This window comes from Doryrhamphus excisus, chromosome 12, assembly GCF_030265055.1.
Source record: "Doryrhamphus excisus isolate RoL2022-K1 chromosome 12, RoL_Dexc_1.0, whole genome shotgun sequence".
NCBI lineage: Eukaryota > Metazoa > Chordata > Actinopteri > Syngnathiformes > Syngnathidae > Doryrhamphus > Doryrhamphus excisus.
Window position 1 is genome coordinate 2,106,128 of NC_080477.1, and position 23,606 is coordinate 2,129,733.

At 48.9% G+C, this 23,606-nt stretch overlaps 5 protein-coding genes across 13 annotated transcripts; 4 read left to right on the forward strand and 1 right to left on the reverse strand.

The window, feature by feature from the left end:
• Positions 1–305: 305 nt before the first annotated feature.
• LOC131139722 (zinc finger protein 316-like) lies at positions 306–23,587 on the forward strand. Of its 3 annotated transcripts, none has more exons than XM_058089588.1 (2): positions 306–929; positions 22,225–23,584. In XM_058089588.1, exons 1-2 carry the CDS (start codon positions 425–427, stop codon positions 22,974–22,976), a joined length of 1,257 nt encoding a protein of 418 aa, XP_057945571.1. In that variant the 5' UTR covers positions 306–424; the 3' UTR covers positions 22,977–23,584. The 3 variants fall into 3 exon arrangements, with proteins under 3 accessions (XP_057945571.1, XP_057945572.1, XP_057945573.1); XM_058089589.1 differs by lacking the exon at positions 306–929 and adding an exon at positions 20,847–21,167; XM_058089590.1 differs by lacking the exon at positions 306–929 and adding an exon at positions 21,670–22,079 and having other exon boundaries at positions 22,225–23,587.
• Positions 1,748–5,331, forward strand: LOC131139716 (oocyte zinc finger protein XlCOF6.1-like). 2 transcript variants are annotated; one of them, XM_058089576.1, is made up of 2 exons: positions 1,748–2,185; positions 3,692–5,331. In XM_058089576.1, exons 1-2 carry the CDS (start codon positions 2,160–2,162, stop codon positions 5,019–5,021), a joined length of 1,356 nt encoding a protein of 451 aa, XP_057945559.1. In that variant the 5' UTR covers positions 1,748–2,159; the 3' UTR covers positions 5,022–5,331. The 2 variants fall into 2 exon arrangements, with proteins under 2 accessions (XP_057945559.1, XP_057945560.1); XM_058089577.1 differs by lacking the exon at positions 1,748–2,185 and adding an exon at positions 2,591–3,054.
• On the forward strand, positions 6,763–11,548 carry LOC131139719 (gastrula zinc finger protein XlCGF17.1-like). 3 transcript variants are annotated; one of them, XM_058089581.1, is made up of 2 exons: positions 6,763–7,200; positions 10,116–11,546. In XM_058089581.1, the coding sequence occupies exons 1-2, from the start codon at positions 7,005–7,007 to the stop codon at positions 11,204–11,206; spliced, it is 1,287 nt and encodes a 428-aa protein (XP_057945564.1). In that variant the 5' UTR covers positions 6,763–7,004; the 3' UTR covers positions 11,207–11,546. The 3 variants fall into 3 exon arrangements, with proteins under 3 accessions (XP_057945564.1, XP_057945565.1, XP_057945566.1); XM_058089582.1 differs by lacking the exon at positions 6,763–7,200 and adding an exon at positions 8,301–8,614 and having other exon boundaries at positions 10,116–11,548; XM_058089583.1 differs by lacking the exon at positions 6,763–7,200 and adding an exon at positions 8,877–9,265 and having other exon boundaries at positions 10,116–11,542.
• LOC131139740 (gastrula zinc finger protein XlCGF17.1-like) lies at positions 12,946–14,904 on the forward strand. Its single transcript, XM_058089614.1, has 2 exons — positions 12,946–13,386; positions 13,557–14,904. Exon 2 carries the CDS (start codon positions 13,567–13,569, stop codon positions 14,611–14,613), a length of 1,047 nt encoding a protein of 348 aa, XP_057945597.1. The 5' UTR covers positions 12,946–13,386; positions 13,557–13,566; the 3' UTR covers positions 14,614–14,904.
• Positions 16,246–20,180, reverse strand: LOC131139727 (oocyte zinc finger protein XlCOF6.1-like). 4 transcript variants are annotated; one of them, XM_058089599.1, is made up of 4 exons: positions 20,010–20,170; positions 19,533–19,916; positions 17,720–18,397; positions 16,256–16,923 (listed from the first exon to the last, which is right to left on the reverse strand). In XM_058089599.1, the coding sequence occupies exons 3-4, from the start codon at positions 18,348–18,350 to the stop codon at positions 16,907–16,909; spliced, it is 648 nt and encodes a 215-aa protein (XP_057945582.1). In that variant the 5' UTR covers positions 18,351–18,397; positions 19,533–19,916; positions 20,010–20,170; the 3' UTR covers positions 16,256–16,906. The 4 variants fall into 4 exon arrangements, with proteins under 4 accessions (XP_057945579.1, XP_057945580.1, XP_057945581.1 ...); XM_058089596.1 differs by having other exon boundaries at positions 16,246–18,397; positions 20,010–20,180; XM_058089597.1 differs by having other exon boundaries at positions 16,246–18,397; positions 20,045–20,148.
• Positions 23,588–23,606: the final 19 nt, after the last annotated feature.

A 23,606-nucleotide genomic window follows, 5' to 3' on the forward strand; every position in this document is an offset into this window, starting at 1 on the left:
TGGAAATGTGGTTGTTTTGTGGCTTAAAAAACCCGGGTAAAAAACCCCACATGTTGACGTCATGGCTGTGTGTGTGTGTGCTACAATATTTTTATGTTGGAGAAACATGGATAGGAAAACCAAAATAAAATATAAGTCAGCGATGATTGCTTTATTTCTGTGAGATAGACGCTGCTGATGGCCTTCAGGTGGGGGTTCTCGTCCATTTGGGACCTACGTTGTCTGAGGCAGACTAACAGGAAGAAGCTGTTGGGGGGGGGGGGGGGGGGGCGCAGAATGCCAAGGGAGGAGCTGGTTAGTGATGCCGAGGGAGTTGGGAGCACAGTCAGCACAAAAGCATCAGCAACACACTTCCTGCCCAAGAAGCCGTCTGAATGCTTAGCTTGCTAGCTGCTAGCAAGTCCTTGTCAGAGTCTCCTCTTACATGCCATCATTTCCTTACACTCGTTCCCTCCTAACATCGCCCTCGTCGACACGCTACGATACACACTCCGGTACACTGGGTGGCGCTATGCACCGGCATGTTGCTGCGACCCGCCATAAACAGGACGAAGAAAAGACTACGCATGCGCGGGTCGACATGTGGCCAGATGTTTCAGGTCGACATGTGGCCAGATGTTTCAGGTCGACATGTGGCCAGATGTTTCAGGTCGACATGTGGCCAGATGTTTCAGGTCGACATGTGGCCAGATGTTTCAGGCCGAGTGTGAGTGTAAAGTGGGATCGTGTGAAAATGTGTCAAGTCCAAATGCTGAGAGCGTTGGTGAATCAGCGACTAACTGCGGCTGTTGAAGAAATATTTGTAGTGTTGGAAAGAACCATAGCAGAGTACGAGGAGGAACTTTCTCGAACAAAAGAGGAGAACGAGCGACAACGTCAACTACTGGACGCCGTTTTCAGGAAGCAGGAAGTTGTGTTGCACAGAGCAGGTTTGTTTACTTTCATTATGCCGTGGATATTATTGTTATTATTAGCGTTTGATATGTCATTATTGTCTTTATGTCACCTTTTGTCTTGTACTTTGGGAGTACTATCACCACTGGTTGTGTGTTTTGTACACTAAAATTAGTGCTGGGCCGTAATGAGGGACCGCTTGGGATCTACTACTATTACCACTACTACTACGACTATTAGTACTACTATGACTACTACTACTATTACTACTACCACTACTACTACTACTACTTCTACTACTACTACTACCACCACTACTACTTCTTCTGTATATTTGCAGCTTTTGGTGTGCATTACCGCCACCTTGTGGTGGAGTGTGGAACAGAATGTAAATGCTTCTATATTCTATTCCGAATCCACTTTTTCAGGATTGGATGTGATCTTTTTCCTTCAATGAATCCCGGGAGCGTTCTTTCAGTGCACGCTCACAATGACGGAACAGCTCAGTGGAAGAAAAAGTCTGGCAAGCCGGCATCACGTTTTACTGGGCATGCCCCATTGACTATCCTGTTGGATTACCGTGCGCATGTAGGCCAGAGATGGGAATATTCCTTTCCATGGATACCATGTTTTCGGAAAAGTCATTCAGAAAGATTCCATTCGACGAAAAACTCCTCATGTTAACGTGGGACATTGAAAGGTGGAAAAAAGAGAAAAAAGGAACCTTGACGCTCCAGATGGCTTCCAATGTTCCTGGCACGACAAGGAGATCCACCTGAGATGTTTGGCACAGTGGGGGGGGGGGGGGGGTCATCAGCCAGGCATCCCTCATGAGCGGGGGCCCTGGTCTGTGTGGTAGCAGCCGGGTTCTTCAACAGGCCAACGCTGCAGTTCCCAATGCTGGCTTGACCCAGGACTTCTTCAGGGAGAAGAACATCACTTTTGGACCATCGCATCTTCCCCTGATTGACATCCCATGGAGAACATTTGGGGATGGATGGCAAGGGAAATTTACAAAAATGGCCATCGGTTCCAGACACTTCATGCCCTTGGTGAAGCCATCTTCACCACTTGGACCAATGCTCCCAGTAGCCTCCTGGAAACACTCCCACCCAGCATCAAAGAACAAGCATCAGTCAGGAGGAAGCTGACAGCACACATGAGAATACACACACGATGAGAAACCTTTTCCCTGTCCCGTCTGCTCCGTGGGTGGTGGCGTCTTTGGAGAAAACCAAAGAGTGAAGGCCCACGTGCTGTGGGTGATGAAAGCTTCTCTTCTAAGTTGCAGGTAATCAACAAAAGTGCTGGCAGTAACTGACGCTGCATCAAGTGTGACGTCATAGCGGTGCGTGACCGTTGACGGTTTCTACCGTATCGATCCACGCGCCCTGTGATTGGCTGCTGACCAGTCCAGTGTTTGATTTGTTTTTATTCATTGTTTTTCCTTTTTTGTGGGGGGGGGGGGTGATTTATTTTATAGCCGATTATTATTACACATTCGTCATGATGACGTCATTATGTCATTATGAATATGAAAACCCAGTAAAATCTAAATTGTCCGATGGTACGACTTTGTTTCTGTAAAATAAAGACCAAAGTAACTAAAGTACTAAGTACTAAGTACTAAGTACTAAGTACAAAAGGCATTCATATGAAAGGAAATAAAAAGGCTACCGCACACACTGCGCATGCGTCAGTGGCCATGTTGGACAACTCCAATTTTCGATAAGTTTGCAACGAAATGATTGAAAAAAGTCCGAGAGACGACGAGGGCGTGGCCATGTTTGTCTTTCTTTTGTCGAGTTTCCAGATTCCACGCAAGCGAGTCGACATCGTGAATCGCTGTTCAGAAAGTCTCGGCGTCGCCGTGCGGCTTCCCCGGCTAGCTTAGCATGCTAGCTGCTAACAAAGAGACACGGAAGTGACCAACATCGCCAAGCAGAGACCGAGTGTGAGTGGAAAGTGTCGGCATCGTGTGAAAATGTGTCAAGTCCAAACGCTGAGAGGTTGGTGAGTCGTCGAAGAAATATTTGTAGTGTTGGAAAGAACCATAGCAGAGTACGAGGAGGAACTTTCTCGAACAAAAGAGGAGAACGAGCGACAACGTCAACTACTGGACGCCGTTTTCAGGAAGCAGCAGGTTGTCCCACAGAGAAGGTTTGGTCTTCGTTTGGTTAGAATGATCGTCGTTATCGTGAACTATTTCCATCTAGTTATATTTAGTTGTGTATTCAACCATACGACGTACAGCAGAGTGTCCGCACTTTTCACCCTGCGAGCTACTTTGAAAAGGATCAAATCCCAGTGATGTACCTCCAACAATACACACATACTTGTAGTATCGCTAGAAAGAGGAGTACTCGGGTACATTGTACTTTAACTAAAGATGTAGCCGTCCATTACTGCCAATGTTCATGTCTATGTATTCATGTCTATGTATTCATGTCTTATCTCCATGTCTTATGTTCATGTCTTATGTTCATGTCTTATCTCCATGTCCATGTCTCCATACCACACACCTTCTTCAACAAGTCGTGGTAGATGCATGTTTTCAATACACAATATACCCCCCCCCCAGCCCTGAGCTGAGGGAACATCTCTCATTGGCTCATGCCACCCTAAAAATGCCTTTCCTAGGTAAGCAATTACATTTATGAAGGAGTAATCGCCTTTCTGGGAAAGTATCTACTAACTCTAAATAATTGCTTTTTGTAAAGTCAATAAGGTCACCTGAAGTAGTGGCAAAATGGAGTGTACCCCCCCCCCCCAGCTGACAAGCATCTCATCCTTACAGGCACCCCCCCGTTACGCAACTCCAAGTGTCTTGCTGTGTGCAGTGGACGTCAGTGAAGAACATCTTCCCTCTGAGCAGCTGGAGCTCTGGGATGGAGCAGGAGAAGCCACAGCCCCCCCACATCAAGGAGGAAGAGGAGGATCCACAGTCCCCCCACATCAAAGAGGAAGAGGAGGAGCCCCAGCCCCCCCACATTAAAGAGGAAGAGGAGGAGCACAGCATCAGCCAGGAGGGAGAGCATCCGGAAGGACCGGAGGAGTTCCCAGTGATCGGTGTCATTGTGAAGAGTGAAGATGATGAAGACGACGGTGAAGGTGAGGAGAAGAGAGAGGCGGAGCCTCCAACAGAAGCTGATGGAGACCACTGTGGAGGATCACCAGCAGACAAGCTCTTAGCTCCACTATCAGATAGTGAGCACACGACGTCACACTCTCCTGACACTGATGATGATGATGATGAAGACTCTACAGCTGATATGACATGTCACCCTGACAACACACGCTTGAAATGCCACCACTGCGACAAGAGCTTCAGCGACCGCAGCAATCTGAGGAGACACATGAGACTACACACGGGAGAGAAACCATTCATGTGCTCAGTGTGCAATAAAAGATTCTCCCAGAAGGCACATTTGACAGCACACACGCCAATGCACACAGGAGAGAAACCTTTTGTCTGTTCTGTGTGTGGTATCGGTTTTGGACTCAACCATCGTTTGCGAACGCACATGAGGATACACACCGGAGAGAAACCTTTCACCTGTTCGGTGTGTGGTACAGGTTTTGCACGAAATGAACATTTGATAACACATATGAGAATACACACCGGAGAGAAACCTTTTACCTGTTCAGTTTGTGGTACAGGTTTTGTACAAAATCAGAATTTGAAAAGACACATGAGAATCCACACTGATGAGAAACCGTTGATACCACACACAAGGATGCGCACTGGAGAAAAAACCTTCACCTGTGCAGTATGTGGTATCGGGTTTGGACGAAATTATCATTTGAAAACACACATGAGAATTCACACTGGAGAGAGACCTTTCGCCTGTTCATTCTGTGGTCTAGGGTTTGGACAAAACCAGAACTTGAAAGCACACATGCGGATACACACTGGTGAGAAACCTTTTGCCTGCTCTGTCTGTGGTGTAGGTTTTGTTCAAAATCAGAATTTGAAAAGGCACATGAGAATACACACTGGTGAGAAACCTTTTGCCTGCTCCATCTGTGGTGTGAGTTTTGGACAGAATCAACAGTTGAAAACACACATGAGAAAACATACTGAGGAGAAGCAGATGTCTGTTCAGTCTGCAGCAGAAGCCTTCTAGACCCAACAACACTGGAGAGCAAGTGTTGACTTGCAGTGTGATGAACATTGTCTACACACGTTGGAGAGCTAGTGTTGACTTGCAGAGTGATGAACATTGTCTACACAGGCTGGAGAGCTAGTGTTTATTTGCAGTGTGATGAACATTGTCTACACAGGCTGGAGAGCTAGTGTTTATTTGCAGTGTGATGAACCTACCACTTAAAGGTACAGGATGTGATTGGCTGGCGACTCGTAGCTGGCCCACGTCAGCTAGGATAGGCTCCAGCCGTGTTGGAAATGCGTGTATGTCGTGTCTTTGAAGTACATTAAAAATAGAAGACCAGATGTGACGAGTGTTGGGTTTATTTCATGAAATTGCAAAGTTGCGCCAAGAGGAGGTGGCGTTGAGTCCCTAAAATGTCGAGCCGCCATGAAGAAACATCTGCAAGAGGCTGGATGAGGCAGCTGGACTCTTCTTGCTGGTTGAAGATGTTTCATCTTTAATCCAGTTCTATCGTTACCAACAGGAATTGTTATTGTTGTTGGGGTTTAACACGGACGTCTAAAAGGTGACGGATGAATTTTCCCGGGCGATTGTCAGTGATGAATAAAGAGACCCGGTGAGCAAGGCAATGCTCCAATGTCCAGTTTGTAAAGTCGGGGGACACTTTGACCTCATACGATGAGGAAGCACAAAGGTCCTCCCTTGTCATAGGCGCCCCAGACAGTGCCTGTGGAGAGTGAGAAGGGCTAGCATGCTAACCATGCTACGCCCGACAAGCCTGCCACCACCACCCCTAATATCACCGCTTTAGGCTCCTAAATGCACCACCACAAATGAAGCCAGGGTCTTCCACCGTGTGTCACAAACAGGAAGTGATCATCTCTATGATCAGCTGGTAAACCTCAATGGCGACACTTGGATCAGGAGTTACATTGGATCCATTATTTAGGAGATAGCTCACTATCACTCACATTCCAAGCAGTGCACGCAAGTGAAGGGGTCCCGTTTACGTATGGAAAATCTATATATTTGTTCCAGATATACACGTCCACCATCCATCCATCTTCTATGCCGCTCATCCTCACTGGAGTAACCTGACCAGACACCCGAGACGACACACGGGAAGACCTTCGTGTGCTCCGCGTGTAATACAAGATTTTACTCCAAGGCCAATCTGGCGTCCACACAGAAAGACACACTGGAGAGAAACCATTTACTTGTTCTGTGTGTGGTATAGGTTTTGTACAAAATGGCTGTTTGAAAATACACATGAGCATAAACCCCGGAGAGAAACCTTTTACCTGTTCTGTGTGTGGCGTTGGCTTTGGGCAAAATCAAAATCTGAAAGCTCACGTGAGGAGACACACGTGAGAGAAAGTGTTGAGGTGCAGTGTGCGGTGAAGGTTTCTCCTACAAGTACCAGCTTGGCAATCCCACGTGCTTGACTTGACTTGAACTTACTACCAACATCACGTGCAGCATATGTGACGTCATTGCTGCTGGCGGCCCGCAGAGGGTGGAGCCAAACATCAAAGGCAAATGGATCCAGCTCACACGTGACTGATGAGAACACGTGGTACGGAAACTGCATGGCTGGATGGTCGGTTTTAATTCATCAAGGCTAAGTTGTTAGCACTTAGCCTGGCTAGCAAGCCAGCCTATTTGTGTTTGCTCTTGCCTTTCCTTCGACTTGATTTCTGAAAGAGAAAAAAAACAATGGGGGGGGCATGCTGCGCATGCGTCGGCGGCCATGTTGGACTATTGTACCAATTTCGGTAAGTTTGCCAGGAAATGATTGGTGGAAGAAGCAAGACGGCGAAAGCGTGGCCGCGTTTGTTTTCTCTCCCCTCCACATTCCACACAAGCGAGGAGTCGACACCCTTCATTCGCGTGAAGACAAAACCTACCCCAGCGTCACTCTGGAGCACCGGCTAGCTTAGCTTGCTAGCTGCTAACAGAGAGATAGCAACACGCGCCAAGTGTCGGGATCGTGTGAAAATGTGTCAAGTCCAAATGCTGAGAGCGTTGGTGAATCAGCGACTAACTGCGGCTGTTGAAGAAATATTTGTAGTGTTGGAAAGAACCATAGCAGAGTACGAGGAGGAACTTTCTCGAACAAAAGAGGAGAACGAGCGACAACGTCAACTACTGGACGCCGTTTTCAGGAAGCAGGAAGTTGTGTTTGCATTTACAGGTTGGTTCTTATTTTGTCATAATCATCACTCACAAATGTGTGAGTGTTATTTGTCATTTAGTTTGATGCTTGATGCTAAATACTTTATAAATCCTAAATAGTGTCTCTTCACACGTGCCCTTTATTGTTTAGCGTTAATTAACGCCATCGGATGTCATTAACATCTGAATGACTATTTCAAAAGCAATGTAGAAATGTGCGGCTTGCGTGTAAATGACGGCTGTTGAAGGACTATGGTGTATTATTAGTAATATTAGTATTATTAGTAATATTCGTATTATTAGTATTATTAGTGACAGCATATTGAAATCCACATGCTATGTAGCATTCTGGCCACTAGGTGGCAGCCATGACGAACCATTGACGGGACTTTCCTTACATGACGTGACCTCAAGCTGCAGGAAGTCAGACATGACAGTTATCCTCTTATTCTGTGCGGAAGTGGTAGTTTTTGGCTTCTTGGGTTTAGAAGAAATAAATGTGAGGCTAAGTGGTTAGCTTGCTAGTCTGTTAGCTGGCTAACCATCAGCTGTGTGGAATCTTTGCAGCATAAGTTATGGATATATGTTATGGATGATAATATTGATGAAATATTGATGGTTCTCTCCCTCCGTCGTGTTGCATGCATGACAGGCATGAGGGGGACTGCTATGATATGTTGTGAAATATGGAAATTCACCATGAAATGGATCATGGGCTTTACAGCAAGTGAAAACCAGAAGTACTTTTTATCCACGTTGATGTTGATGTTGGCGTCAGACGCCATAAGAACCTGAAATGGTTGCTCTTTCTGCTTTGTCTCCACAAGGAACAACCACCAAGGGTGGGGCCGGGCAGGGCCACGCCTGATTGGTTAGCCAGTTTAAGTGTTGCTCAGGACAAATTTGATTGGCCCAAGACGGCCAAGTTTGGTCTTCTTTCAATATTTCAGCTTGAAATAAAAAACGATTATGAAGATTGATTTTTCGTCAATTTAAGGCGGGCCTCATAAGACCATGAAATGAGTTTTTATTGATCATTCTTTTCTTGTCCAATCACATTTGTAGGAGGTCACGGCAGACCTTAATGAGGTGACCAAACGCCCTGTTTTCCCAGGACACGTCCTGTTTTCACATCCTGTCCTGTCCTGGGTTGGTTCCGGTTTTTTTAGACGATGATGAAAGGTTTCTTTTGACCAGTGTTGCCAGAAGTCAGGAAAAGCCAAAGAAAAAGTCAGTGGTGTCCCTTCGAGGTAAAAGAGATCATCCTGTGACGCTGGAGTTGAAGTATCGTAAAATGGGGGACGTTACCTTCATCTCACCTTCCTGGAAGCATTTTCATGCTGCTTTTTCAACGTTCCTCCTTTGGCACTCAGGGCCAGCAAAGCCTTCTCTGCTGGCCTACACCAGAAGCACCGACCTCCATTTCCATGCCGGTTAGTATTTCTACCATGAAATCATAGACTTTTCTTTTTGCCGTGTTTCTTGTCTGCAGTGCAGCAGTAGCGGATGTGGATGACGGTAGTTTTTTGTCCAATCAGATATCTACGTGTTGCCATGTCAACGTAAACACGGCCTTGCACGTGAAGCAGGAAAGGCGGATGTGGATTGTCCCTCTGGGCTTGCCGTAGCCGCCCCGCCGTTCGTCGGCTCGCAGCAACAACCTGCCTGCCGCTCGGTCGTCCGTCTAATGGTTCGTGTATCCCCGCGTTGTTCGCTCCTCGTTCGGCGTGGAGTTGCTTCAGGGATGCGGCAAACATGTTCCATCGTCGTTGTTGGGGACCCTTTCCTTCCGGTGCGCCCAGACACGTCAAGCTAGCTTAGCTTGCTAACGGACGAGACGAGGGAAGAGGCGAGGAGGCTAGCGGCACAAGTTAGCGGCACAAGTTAGCGGCACAAGTTAGCGCCACAAGTTAGCGGCACAAGTTAGCGGCACAAGTTAGCGGCACAAGTTAGCGGCACAAGTTAGCGGCACAAGTTAGCGGCACAAGTTAGCAAGACAACGAGGAGGAACTTTGTCCAACCGAACGGGAGAGCGAGGAACAACCTGGTTTCCAAGAAGCATCGAGTTGCGTCAAGCAGCGCAGGTTCGATTCCTTCCTGCTCTCGCATGTTTCGTAGTTTTTCTGTGTGGTTGTTCTTCCCTCAAAGTCCTTTGATTTGACAGCGTTGCGTCAAAACGGAAACGTTTTGTTTGGACGTGTCGTTCGGAAGAACGGAGAGCCCCTTCAAAGCAGGAAGTCCAACATCCGGGCACTTGATGACCTTTGGGATGTAAACAAACCGGCGCCATGTTGCCGTGGCGGCGCCTTCATGTTGTGTCCTTTTAAACTCGTAGTTGGACTTGCAGAACGGCAGCCGTGTATCAAATCCACGCAATAAACACACCGGGAATGATATTTTACTTTCAAAAGCGCCGTGCGTCACTTTTGAAATATGGAGGGTCAAAAAAGATCATCTTTACTCTGCAAGTTGGTCAGGCTGACATGGCTGACATGACGTCACTCAGGCTGGCTCTAAACTAGTACACGTACAAGTTGGACAACATCCTTGGTCCTTCTGAAAGTAGTAGTAGTACTATGAACCCTTTGTGGGTTATCGTGTACATTGTCATCACCCCATGCAGTAGTACTATGAACCCTTTGTGGGTTATCGTGTACATTGTCATCACCCCATGCAGTAGTACTATGAACCCGATATGGGTTATCGTGTACATTGTCATCACCCCATGCAGTAGTACTATGAACCCGACATGGGTTATCGTGTACATTGTCATCTCCCCGTGCAGTAATACTACATACGAGTACAGCTCCTTGCCCGGCACGCCGGCCGCCATCAAGACGTCCAGATAAGATTCCAAGAGCGTGGTCACGTCTAGGAGTACGTGTGGCAACCCTCAGGCGGCTTTTTAATCGCAACATTTGGCTTTTTTTACAGGCACACAAACGGCGTACATGGAGGACGTCAGACCCGCAGGAAGCTCCGCCCAAGAAGAGCGGGAGGAGCCCCCGCCCCCCCACATCAAAGATGAAGAGGAGGAGCGCAGCATCGGTTGGGAGGGGTTCCAAGAGCCGGACGCGTCCCCAGTGATTCGTGTCGTTGTGAAGAGTGAAGATGATGAAGACGAAGGTCAAGGTGAGGAGACGAGAGGGGCGGAGCCTCCGAGCAGCAGCTCAGAAGCCGACGGAGACCACCGCAGAGGAGCACGAGCAGACTCGGCCGCGCTGTCGGATAGCGACGACGCCACGTCCCCCTCGCCTGACTCTGATGACGAAGACGCTAGAAGATGTCCGCCCGACACGACGCGCTTGAACTGCGCTCAGTGTGACAAAAGCTTCGTGAACAAGAGAAACCTGAAGCGACACATGAGATCTCACACGGGTGAAAAAACCTTCATCTGCTCGTTTTGCGGTCAAGGCTTCTACGAGAACGCACATCTGGTGATACACACCAGAATACACACTGGCGAGAAACCATTTCCCTGCTCAGTCTGCAGCACCAGCTTTCGTGTCCGTCCGCTATTGATTAAGCACATGAGGACGCACACCGGAGAGAAACCTTTTTCCTGCTCCGTGTGCGGCCGAAGGTTTGCTCAGAAGGGACAACTGATAACGCACACGCAAACGCACACGGGCGAGAAACCTTTTGCTTGCTCGCTGTGCGGTCAGCGATTCTCTCGGAAGGGTAATTTGAGAACGCACACCACGACGCACACCGGAGAGAGACCGTTTTCATGCTCGGTCTGCGGCACAAGCTTCCGAGTTCAGTCGGGGTTGGTCCAACACATGAAAACACACACCGGGGAGAAACCTTTTGCCTGCTCCGTTTGTGGCAAACGATTTGCTCAGAATACAAATTTGATAACGCACACCAGATCGCACACTGGGGAAAAACCTTACAACTGCTCCATGTGCAGCGCTAGCTTTAGTTATCATTCGTCCCTGAATAACCACATGAGGACGCACGCTGCCGAGTGCGTCTTGTTGCCGAGCGCGTCTAGCTGCAGCGTGGAGGACGTGAATGGATGACCCACACGGTGGTGGGGTGAATTGAAGCCCCAGGATGAGTCGCTAGTAGCATGCTACAATATGCTGTAGTCCTCGTTTCTTTATCACGAATAATCTTTACGGATGGAAATATGTTCACGTGTCATTTATTGGTTTGGTAAAAAGAAAAATGGCGACGTATGGAAAAATAAATGAAGAGTTCGGTGCTCAAGGGCGTCCCCGACATCATTCATCAACGCTGCTTAAGGAAATGAAGTTCCGCAATGTTCCAGGTTTGAAAGCAAACAGGAAGTGAGTAAAATGACATTCCTTCTTGATGGAGCTAGCCATGACGAGCTAGCTCTCGCAGCCTCGTTTCAGGAAGTGACATCATCATGTTTACACCTCTCCGCTGAAGCAGAGTAAACCAACGCTTCTCCAGGTAGATGCTGGACTTGGTTCAGTGTCGCTTTCATGCAAATAGTACAACGTGTTGCTGCTGGATGTTCACGGTATCCCAGTGATACTGTAAGACAAAGCAAGTGTAGAGAAGGAGAAACAGATGGACGGCCACCTCAAGTGTTCTTCTTGGCATTGACCATTTCACTGACGACTGCTATGGAGGGACGCCTTTCCCAGAAGCACTTGGCTTGGAAGTGCGGTTGGAACGCATTTTGGAAAAGGATGCTACAGACAGAAAGAAAAGAACGTCAAAGTTGCTTGCTTACATGATATCTTCTATACACCATTCCACGATAGCGACAAGGCTGTAAAGCTGGAGACACGTTCTAATCATCTTCTCTGGTACGTTGGCTGTGGGGGTGAAAGCCTCAAATACCATCAAGCTATAAAAACCTGCTCATTAAGAATTTCAAAGAGTAAAGGAAGTCAACTCCAGAGTCATTCTGGTTTTGAAGGTCATCTCCATGTCTTCTGGCTTGAGGTCTCCATTTCTTTTCCAAATGTTTCTCCTGTCTTTTGTCCTCACAAACTATTGACACGTCGCTCCAATCTCCAATGTCTCCGACACCGCCATGTTTCTTTGCCTGAGTGATCGTACTCCAGTCCAGACGTTCTCAAACCCAGGAAGGGGAGCCGCCATTGGACGCCAACTGTCTGTGGACCAATATCACAATATACGGATGAACATGTGTGTATTAACAGGGGCCTCACAGCTGGGAGACCCGAGTTCAATTCCACCCTCAGCCATCGCTGTGTGGAGTTTGCATGTTCTCCCAGTGCATGCCTGGATTTTCTCCGCGTACTCCCCCCCCCCCAATCCACAAACACCAGTCCAGGGTGTTTCTCCCCAAGACAGCTGGAATAGGCTCCAGCCGGCCCACGACCATCGTGAGGATAAGCGGTAGTGAATGAATGAATGAGTGAGTGAGTGAGTGAGTGAGTGAGTGAGTGAGTGAGTGAATGAATGAGTGAATGAGTGAGTGAGTGAATGAATGAATGAATGAGTGAATGAATGAATGAATGAATTGTGAGGAGCCTGCTGATGGTAAAATGAGTTGAAAATATCTCCTTTCCGGTCAGAAGCGCTTTATTTTGAAATCAGGTTCACGGGAAGTGAACGGCATGATGGATCCAGGCTTCGTACACCGGCCTGCTCATTACGTCTCCACAATGTTTGCTAGTCCCTTTGCAGTAATAATTGTTGATATCTCCCGCCTAAATCAGGTTGTCGTATAGTTCGGTGCTTCATACGACAAAGAGCGCTACCCGACTTAGTTTGTCGCAGTGGAGTTGCCGTAGCTAATCCGCAACACATCCGGTTGCTGCGGCACAACCATCGCGGTGGAGCTCCGCGTTATTACGTTTCATTGTCGCATTTATTGTCAACTGGAGCCATCATCTTTTACAGAACCAAGTAAACATCGGCAGTTCAAACCCCGGTGCCAGGATCAAATCCTGTCAGCGCACTTTGACGTTCCACAAGCCAGCCTCGCTTGTTAGCGGCTAACAAAGAGACCCGGAAGTTAGCAACGCTTCGCTAAGCAAAGATCAAGCGTTGAGTGTCAAGTTTTTGATTGTGTGAAAATATATGAAATACTAATACGGAGAACCCAACTGCGGCTGTTGAGGGAAAGTTTCTGGTGTCAGAACCATAGCAGAGTACGAGGAGGAACTTTCTCCAACAAAAGAGGAGAACGAGCGACAACGTCAACTACTGGACGCCGTTTTCAGGAAGCAGGAAGTTGTGTTACACACAGCAGGTTGGTTTACTTTTTACTATCACGTTTTTATTTGACCATCATCAGTTATTCTAACAAAAACTATTTTATTGGCAGCACGAGGTTGATCCTTATTTTCACCCCAATTTGAATCAAAACAGAAATGTTTTTGTTGATAAGGAATATTTTAACCGTTTTAACGTCGTTTACAGTCACTCAAAAATGGAAGACGTTGTTGGGATCAGTTCCTGTGAAGTCCCCCTTGAGCAGCAGGACTGGACCTCCAGGGTGGAGCCCCCCCACATGAAAGAGGAGGAGGAGCACCGGTCCCCCCACGTTAAAGAGGAAGAGGCGGATCCCCGGCCCCCCCACGTTAAAGAGGAAGAGGAGGAGCACAGCATCAGCCAGGAGGGAGAGCATCCGGAAGGACCGGAGGAGTTCCCAGTGATCGGTGTCATTGTGAAGAGTGAAGATGATGAAGACGACGGTGAAGGTGAGGAGAAGAGAGAGGCGGAGCCTCCAACAGAAGCTGATGGAGACCACTGTGGAGGATCACCAGCAGACAAGCTCTTAGCTCCACTATCAGATAGTGAGCACACGACGTCACACTCTCCTGACACTGATGATGATGATGATGAAGACTCTACAGCTGATATGACATGTCACCCTGACAACACACGCTTGAAATGCCACCACTGTGACAAGAGCTTCGGCCACAAAAAGAACCTGAAAAGGCACCTGAGATACCACACAGGAGAGAAACCTTTCATCTGCTCATTCTGCGGTCAGGGATTCTATGAGAAGGCACATTTGATAACGCACACAAGGATACACACGGGAGAGAAATCTTTTTCCTGCTCGGTCTGCAATCGAATTTTTTGTGACCGTTCCGCATGGGTGGTTCACCAGAGAACACACACAGGAGAGAAACCTTTTGCCTGCTCAATCTGCGGTAAAAGATTCCCTCGTAGGGAAAACCTGAGAACACACACAAGAACGCACACCGGAGAGAAACCTTTCACCTGCTTGGTCTGCAGAACGAGCTTCACTGTCCGTTCGACACTGGTCCAGCACATGAGAACGCACACTGGGGAGAAACCTTTTGCCTGCTCAGTGTGCGGTGTGGGGTTTTCTCAAAACACGCATTTAAAAAATCACATGAGAACGCACACCGGAGAAAAACCTTTTAGCTGCTCAGTCTGTGATCAGAGTTTCTCCGTTAAAGCCAGTTTGATGTCGCACATGCGAACACACGCTGGACACACGTGACGTGGTCACGCCTCCATATTTGTTCACGCTTAGCGGTGCTTTCATGTGAAAAATAACAATTGAATCGCTCGGACAAACGAGTGTAGAAGGAGCGGCCAATCGTGGATCGGTCATCAGTCAAACCAGTCAGTGAAAGAATGGCGGTGACGGCACGAACCCGTGTAGCCATGACATGTTCTTTGTATGCCAACTGCGATCCAGGTCAGGTGTGATGATGTGACTCGCCGCTTTGTGGTCTTCTCTACGAGTTTGTCCTGCAGTGAGAATAAAAGAGCCTTCACGTGGTGCTTATGTTCCTCGTCTGAAGTCCTCCAGCACACGACGCATGAACTCCTGTTTTGCTCCAGGTCCATGAGTAGGCACCACCAGACTGTCTCAGGTAGGTAGGACGTTCAGAGAACGTTTGAACGAAGTTTGCTGCTTTGGGGTTCAGACGTCAGATGTTGCTGTCGGGTCCCATCGCTTTCGTCTTGGGAAAGGCGTGGTTCGCCATCGGACTGCTCGTGGGCGCTTGGGAGCGGTCGCTCTCGGAGGTTCTTTATTCATGGATGTGTTCCTCCACACCTGGAGGATTCCAGGATGCAGGGCTGATGGTAGCGCCCACCCTTTCTTCTCTGGACGAGCCCCAAGCAATCAGAAAGGGGATTCCTAAGAGAATGGGTCCACCCCGGTCTTGAGGAGTCCAGTCCCTGTAGCTTTTGTCCCTGGTGTCTTCTATGCCCTCTTCTTGACACCAGGACATCTTCCAAAGTCTTGGACTCTGTGTGAGCAGATGCACTCACACCTGCTTCCAGAGCGTTGCACTGGTGGTCTCCACCCCTGGTGGTCCCATCCCTGGAGGTCCCCATCCTATCCTTGGTGGTTCCCATCCCATCCTTGGTGGTCTCCATCCCTGGTGGTCAGCATCCCTGGTGGTCCCCATCCCTGGAGGTCCCCATTCCTGGAGGTCCCCATCCCTGTTGGACTTTCTGACCCTGAAGCCTTCTTCTCAACCTTTTGGTGCGAAGCAATGATGGCCGCACGTGTTTCCTTGCAAGTGAGGATCGTTAACGGAGGACAAACAAAGATTTCACGTACCCGCCTCCCTTTTAAGCTTCCAGTGTTATTGTCAGGAGGACATCTCCAGCCTTCAACTCTGGAAACCACCTTTGGAAACCAGAGGATCGCGAACAGGACGTCAGCTGCTCCTTCTGCGGCGGGGCTGTTTGGGATGAAGGTGCCATTCATCTTCATCACATTTTGGCTTACCTGAAATTGCCATCATAAAAGCTGGCAGGAGAAAATGAGTATTCGCGTCCTTCTCCAGACCTTTGGACGGGAACGTCCAAGCCGGAGCAGGCCGTGGCCGAGCAGCATCCAGGTCTGAGGCAGCCGAGACCCCGCTGCACTGTCCCCAGGAACCGCTTCCTCGCCGCAGGACGTGTCGGTGGGACTGAGGAGGTTCTCTGAGTATCCTTTCCACTGACCTCCAACATCTCCATCAAGGTCAGCAGCACACCATCCCCACCACACGGTGCTTCCCCCTCCTCAAACGCTGGATGGTGGTCCAGAATCTCTTCAGAGCTGTCTGGAAGTCAGCTTGACCCCACCCCCCACCCTCAATGTCCCCAATTGGCTTACTGGGCCACCTTATGGCCGCCTCCATGATGGCCGCCTCCATGATGGCCGCCTCCATGATGGCGGTACAGGAATGGCTCACGCACACAAGGTCCGCTGCCCCCGGGGAACACGGTCAGAGCTCTGCTGGACGTGGGACCTCCGATGGGAGACTCCGCCAGGCGTCCCCAGTGGCCCCTCGCTATACGAGGGCGCCAAGTCCCTGGGGCAAGTGACCGGTCTCTCCAGGTGGGACGGCACGGCTGTGTCATTGTTGCAAGGCGTGTTCAGGGAAAAGGGAACATCAGGATACGTTCAAGGTCAATGCTACTTTTGATTTGTTTATTCATCCATACTCGGCCAGTGAGTGTCCATCAGTTGCTCTGTTATCGACTGCAAAGCCGTGATAAGGAATCACCAACATATCAGAGATTGACATATCACAGCATATGATAGCAGGCCACAAACAACAGCATGTTAGCATATCCCCAACTTCATCTCATCCACTTGGGCAGCCAATAGGAATACAACTCAGAAGTCACGTGACTCTACCGTAACGTAATGAGTACGAACAGAACAAACCTGCTCTGTGCAACACAACTTCCTGCTTCCTGAAAACGCCGTCCAGTAGTTGACGTTGTCGCTCGTTCTCCTCTTTTGTTGGAGAAAGTTCCTCCTCGTACTCTGCTATGGACGATTACGGCTCAATGAACACTGAAAAAAAGTGATGTGATTTATTTCACCGATCGACTTATTGATCCTTGCATTTTTATGACATTTTTTGAAATCATTTTTTATTCTCAAATTGAGTAGCACCAACGACCACTCAGCTGTTCCACGATGTACTTTGCCTAAGTGGCATAGTTCCCCAGCTGCGTTTGGGGCCCGACGCCACCCAGGCCACGCCGACAGCCATCATGTCACACGGCGAGTATCAACCAACGTTACTGCGCATTGTGCGTTTTCATGTGGCGAGCCAGCGCGGAACGAACCGGAAAAGGTTTGCTGCACACCGAACAGGGAAAGGGTTTCTCTCCGGTGTGGGTTCTCGTGTGGATGATCAAGCTTCCCTTCTGAGTGAATCTTTTGCCACAAACTGAGCAAGCAAAGGGTTTCTCCCCAGTGTGCGTTCGCATGTGTCTCACCATGACCGAGTGCACCCCAAAGCTGGCGTTGCAGACAGAGCAGGTAAAGGGTTTCTCCCCGGTGTGCGTTCGCATGTGTTTTGTCATGACCGAGTGCACCCCAAAGCTGGCGTTGCAGACGATGCAGGTGAAAGGTTTCTCCCCGGTGTGCGTCCTGGTGTGGGTTCTCAAGTGGGACTTTTGAGAGAAGTTTTTACCACAAATTGAGCAAGTAAAAGGTTTCTCTCCCGTGTGCGTTCTCATGTGTTGGGTCAGTACTTTGTTGTGACTGAAATGTGCCGTGCACACTGAACAAGAATATGGTTTCTCTCCGGTGTGCGCTCTCGTGTGTATTGTCAGATTTCCCTTGTGGGCGAATGCTTTACCGCAAACTGAGCAGATGTACGGTTTCTCTCCCGTGTGACTTCTCATGTGTCTCCTCCGATTGCTGCGGTCGCTGAAGCTCTTGTCACAGTGGTGGCATTTCAAGCGTGTGTTGTCAGGGTGACATGTCATATCAGCTGTAGAGTCTTCATCATCATCATCATCATCATCAGTGTCAGGAGAGTGTGACGTCGTGTGCTCACTATCTGATAGTGGAGCTAAGAGCTTGTCTGCTGGTGATCCTCCACAGTGGTCTCCATCAGCTTCTGTTGGAGGCTCCGCCTCTCTCTTCTCCTCACCTTCACCGTCGTCTTCATCATCTTCACTCTTCACAATGACACCGATCACTGGGAACTCCTCCGGTCCTTCCGGATGCTCTCCCTCCTGGCTGATGCTGTGCTCCTCCTCTTCCTCTTTAATGTGGGGGGGCTGGGGCTCCTCCTCTTCCTCTTTAAGGTGGGGGGGATGCCGGGGCTCCCCCTCTTCCTTTTTAACGTGGGGGGTTCGGGGCGCCCCCTCTTCCTTTTTAACGTGGGGGGGGCGAGGCTCCTCCTCTTCCTTTTTAACGTGGGGGGGCCGGGGCTCCTCCTCTTCCTTTTTAACGTGGGGGGGCCGGGGCTCCTCGTGCTCCATCCTGGAGCTCTACTCCTGCCTCTCAGGGGGAAGTCCTTCACCAACGTCTGCAGGACAGAAGAGGAGATGAGTGGTGAGCAAGTTGGACAGATGGGACAGGATCCGGGACAAGAGGAATCCAAAATGGAGGACGGTGACAGGTGACGTGTCTTATTCTGTCCACAAGGGGGCGTTTACTATTGTAGCGAGCGAGGCGGAGGGCGGGTAGAGTCGCTATTTGGACAAAAAACCCGCCAACAGAAAAAACCCGCCAACCTCTATGGCACAGTCGCATTTTCATGACGTCATCCGCTGTCACTGTTGGGAACTATCCTTTTCCTCATCATTGGTATTCGGCATCCGGAATATTTTATATGAATATGATTATGAATATGTTCATGAATATGATTATGAATGTGTTTATGATTATGAATGACTGAATATTATTATGAATATGTTTGTGAATATTATGAATGTTTATGAATATGTTTGAATATGGTTATGAATATGTTTATGAATATGATTATGGATATGATTATGAATATGATTATGGAGATGTTTGTGAATATGATTATGAATGTGATTATAAATATGACTATGAATATGTTTGTGGGTATTATTATGAATATGACTGATTATGCTTGTGAATATGATTATGAATGTGATTATAAATATGACTATGAATATGTTTGTGGGTATGATTATGAATATGTTTATTAATATGATTGTGAATATGTTTATGAATATGTTTATGAATATGATTGTGAATATGATTATGAATATGATTGTGAATATGTTTATGAATATGTTTATGAATATGATTGTGAATATGATTATGAATATGATTGTGAATATGATTATGAATATGATTGTGAATATGATTATGAATATGATTGTGAATATGATTATGAATATGATTGTGAATATGTTTATGAATATGTTTATGAATATGTTATGCATATTGTAAACGAATACAAAGTCGGTATGCAGATCAAAGAGCCGCTGTGGAGACTCCGTCATCGGGAAAAGCGGACGCCCCACCGGCCAGGAGCCTCAGGTGGGAAGTGTGCACTCACCGTTTGGGGCGGGGTGGGGGAACATCTGGGAACTGGCACAGTTAACCTCCACACGAGACCACGTGGGAGTAGCTTGTACCTTCTTCCCCGATATTCCACGCCAACCGTAAAGTAAGAAGCAACAAACCTGCTCCGTGGGGCTTCGTGAAAACGTCGTCGCTGCTTCTGAAGTCCACAGCCCGACGCTTGACGAGCATGTGTTGCTAACGGCCGTCTCTGTTAGCAGCTAACAAGCTAAGCTAGCCTGAGACGCGCACGAGGCGGAAGGGGGCGTGTCCTTTCGGTGTCCGTCCAACCAACAGCAGTCGGTGGAAGCCACGTTGGTTGTTGCTCATCTGAAATGGGATTTTATGGACGCTTTAGCGACCTGGATAAGGCCGTACTGCAAATAGACTCGTTCCGTAGTGACGTCACACCACTGCTTCTTCTTCTCTCCGTTGAACCACAGGAGTGCAACACCGCCCCCCTGCGGATAAGACTCATCCCGATGGCCAACAGTGTGGGTCCTCCGCTGCACAAACACAGAAGACATTTGGAGATCCACAGATAAAGAAATAGACTAAAATAGAATAAAACGTAAACCCAAACAAAGCATATGAGATACCTTTAGTAGATATGTAGTACTTTACTTGTACTTACTAGTAGATATCTCATCTTGTGAAACTTAGCAGTAAACCAGATTGCTGGTTTGCCTCGGTGGATTTGGAAGCTTGTGGGTTCTTTTAGCTTGCTAGCCGCTAACTAGCAAGCTAAGTGTTGTGTAAACAAAGCAGAGTACGAGGAGGAACTTTCTCGAACAAAAGCGACGACGGAAGCATCGAGTTGCGTTCAGGGAGGTTTGTTCACTTCTCTGCTTCTCACAATGATGCCCAAGAGAAGCCACACGTGCGCATGTGTCTCACCATGACCGAGTGCAGCCCAAAGCTGGCGTTGCAGGCAGAGCAGGTGAAAGGTTTCTCCCCGGTGTGCGTCCTGGTGGGGGTTCTCAAGTGGGACTTTGAGAGAAGTTTTTACCACAAATTGAGCAAGTAAAAGGTTCGAGTTAACGCCCGTTGCTTTAGACCTGACATGTCGTTAACACTCCTATATGGCCTGCAGGAATATGGCGGCTAAAGTCTATATTGAGCATATTCAACATGGCCGCATACAATGTCCATCACTGTGTCCATCACACAATCTTCTACCTGTGCTTCTACCGTTGAAAGGAATAAAACTAAGAAAACTCGTCGTCGTTTTTAGTTTGTCAAGTTGCAAACAACAAGAAAGGCCGAAAAGCTGCTGTGTTGTTAGCCTGGTTAGCTAGCCAAGCTTTCCCTCTCAGCTAGAGCTAGTTTACACCGGATGTGTTGACGTTCGACCTGTTTGACCACACTTGGTAGTTCCAGGGTGCAATGACGCCTCCGGGCCCGAAGGAGGCAGTAACGCAGTAGAAAGGACTGGCGGCGTATTGCCGGAAGTAGCAGGGCAAGGCTGGTGTGGCATGCTAGCTGCTAACAAACAGACGCGGAAGCGATCAACATCGCTGACCAGAGACCGAGTGTGAGTGTAAAGTGGGATGGTGTGAAAATGTGTCAAGTCCAAATGCTGAGAGCGTTGGTGAATCAGCGACTAACTGCGGCTGTTGAAGAAATATTTGTAGTGTTGGAAAGAACCATAGCAGAGTACGAGGAGGAACTTTCTCGAACAAAAGAGGAGAACGAGCGACAACGTCAACTACTGGACGCCGTTTTCAGGAAGCAGGAAGTTGTGTTGCACACAGCAGGTTTGTTTACTTTCCTTTTCAGCCGTGCAGGCGGGTTGGTAGACATTTGGTGGTTACTTCCGGGGGCCCTGATCGTCCGACACAGCAACAGTCTGGAGGTCAAGGCCGGGCTGCTGGTGTGGAGCTAGCTTGTGGAGCTAGCGTGTTTCTGCTTCGGGTGTGTTCAAGTGTCAGAGGTGTCTGGCGTTCCTTATCACAAGATCCAATCTTGGGTATCGATCAGGTTGAACCAAGTCTCTTTGCATTTTGCAACTTGTGTGTCACAGCAATGGCCGCCACCAGGGGGCGTCATCGCGTCTAACGTCTAGCTGGCATCGAGCTCCTTTTAAAGATCTCTTTGCTACCAAGGCCATCAAACTTAATTGGACTTTGTAAATAATAAAGTAGCATGCAACCGGTGGTGGACCAGAGGTGGGGGGGGGGGGTCTTAGCGAGCATAGTTGGCTTTGGGACTCCTGAAGCAGGCCGTGCGGCGTACGGTTGAGGCAGGAGTTTGGCGAGGCTTCGCAGAGTTTGTGACATCCGACCCCTCAGTTTCCTGGCCACGCTGGGGGGCACCCGGCCTGGATGGAGGATGCAATGGGCGGGTGGAGGCGTACCGGTCAGTCCCCCTGGCACCCTTTGACACAGGAAGTCTGAGGGCACACATGAAGACCTCGCCGTGGCTGAGGTGTCTGAGTGCCGAGGGTGGACAGCTTTGGCCCTGAATTCCTCAAAGCCTTTGATGTTGTGGGACTGTCCCAGTTGGCACGTCTCCAACATGCATGGACGTCGGGAACGCCACCTCTGGATTGGTAGACCGGCTTGATGGTCTCCCTTTTCCAGAAGGTCTCTTCCAGGGTGCCGGGGAGAAGAATGTTAGTCCAACCTTGGCATCATGGAACACCGGACCAGTTCTACACCCTTACTACAGTACTGCGGGGTCAACGGGGGTCCACACGGGCTTTGGGACTTGGGTCACTCATGGTGCCATGTCCCGGTCCTTGGGGGATGCCCGATGCCTCGTTTGATGGAGCAAAGCTGGACTACACTTTGTTTGTCTTCTTGTGTCCTGCAGACGCCAGCAGAGGACACCCTCGAGAGGAGTGGAGCGTCATGGTGGACCAGGAGGACCCACAGCCCCCCCACATTAAAGAGGAATGGGAGGAGCCACAGCCCCCCCACATTAAGGAAGAACGGGAGGAGCCACAGCCCCCCCTCATTCAAGAGGAAGCGAAGGCTCACCGTCAGGAGGGAGAACGTCTTGAAGGACTTGAGCTGTTTCTAAGGATCGGGGTCCCTGAAGATGATGAAGACGATGGTGAAGGTGAGGAGAAGATAGAGGCGGAGCCTCCAAGCAGCAGCTCATCTCAACACTTGACAACAGAAGCTGATGGAGACCACTGTGGAGGACCAGCAGACAAGCTCCCAGCTCCTGATGGAAGGTCTGCATCTGACATGGCGTCTGACCCCCCTGGCCCCTCCTACTGGAAATGCGCCTACTGTGACAAGAGCTTCCACCACCGCGGCAGCCTGCAGAGACACATGAGGAACCACACAGGAGAAAAAGGCTTCATCTGCTCGGTGTGTGGAAAAGGGTTCTCTCTGAAGGCCTACTTGATAGCACACACGAGAACGCACACTGGAGAGAAACCGTTCACATGCTCGGTGTGCGGTAAAAGATTTTCTCAGAAGGCGCATTTGAGAACGCACGCCAAAATACACACCAGAGAGAAACCGTCTTCCTGTTCCGTGAGTGGTATGGCTTTTATACAAAATGGAGACTTGAGAAGACAAACCACAGGACTCGCTGGAGGGAAACCTTCCTAGCCCGACCATTCAGGTTGCGGCCCTAACGCCATCTGAGGCCGCTTCTTTAAGAGGCGGGGCCATAAACACCGGGGGGCTGAAATGAGGGCGCTAACTGGCGCATGCGCCTGATCAAGCCCCCCCCCTCGTGGTTATGATGACAGACGGCGGCATCGTGGCGTGTCCCGCAGAGTCTGACTCTTTTGGAACCACGTCCTCCTCGGAACCGCACTTCCTCCACGCCACGAGACCACAGCCTGATGCTAAATCCCAGCGATGCCTTTGAACGCATGTGCCGCGTACAGGAAGTGGCCATGCTGATGGCTCAGTTAGCTACGATGCTATGACAAAATAGCACAAAATATATCGATGCTGAAAACCGTGAATTCAAGTTAAAAAGCCTTGTTTTACTTTCACTTCATGTGGATCTGTTGCTACGTACAAATATACAAAAGTGTGTCCTGTCATTGATCTCCTTGTCATTATGTTGATCATCTGGCAACCCTTGGACAAACATGGACTCATCTTGTTTCTGTGTGAAATGTCCAACCATAAAGGTTAGGGTGTGGTACGGGCTTGGTCCAAATCACTTTTCAATAAACACATGAAAACACACTGGTGAGAAAGCTGTGTGTGTGTGTGTGTGTGTGT

Coding starts and splice junctions, on each gene's coding strand:
- LOC131139716 (XM_058089576.1), top strand. CDS start 2,160: ATGAAAGCTTCTCTTCTAAGTTGCAG. Junction 2,186..3,691: donor GCTTCTCTTCTAAGTTGCAG/GTAATCAACAAA, acceptor TCATCCTTACAG/GCACCCCCCCGTTACGCAAC.
- LOC131139722 (XM_058089588.1), top strand. CDS start 425: ATGCCATCATTTCCTTACACTCGTTCCCTCCTAACATCGCCCTCGTCG. Junction 930..22,224: donor AGTTGTGTTGCACAGAGCAG/GTTTGTTTACTT, acceptor TGTGTCCTGCAG/ACGCCAGCAGAGGACACCCT.
- LOC131139727 (XM_058089596.1), bottom strand. CDS start 18,350: ATGGAGCACGAGGAGCCCCGGCCCCCCCACGTTAAAAAGGAAGAGGAG.
- LOC131139740 (XM_058089614.1), top strand. CDS start 13,567: ATGGAAGACGTTGTTGGGATCAGTTCCTGTGAAGTCCCCCTTGAGCAG.
- LOC131139719 (XM_058089581.1), top strand. CDS start 7,005: ATGTGTCAAGTCCAAATGCTGAGAGCGTTGGTGAATCAGCGACTAACT. Junction 7,201..10,115: donor AGTTGTGTTTGCATTTACAG/GTTGGTTCTTAT, acceptor CTTTTTTTACAG/GCACACAAACGGCGTACATG.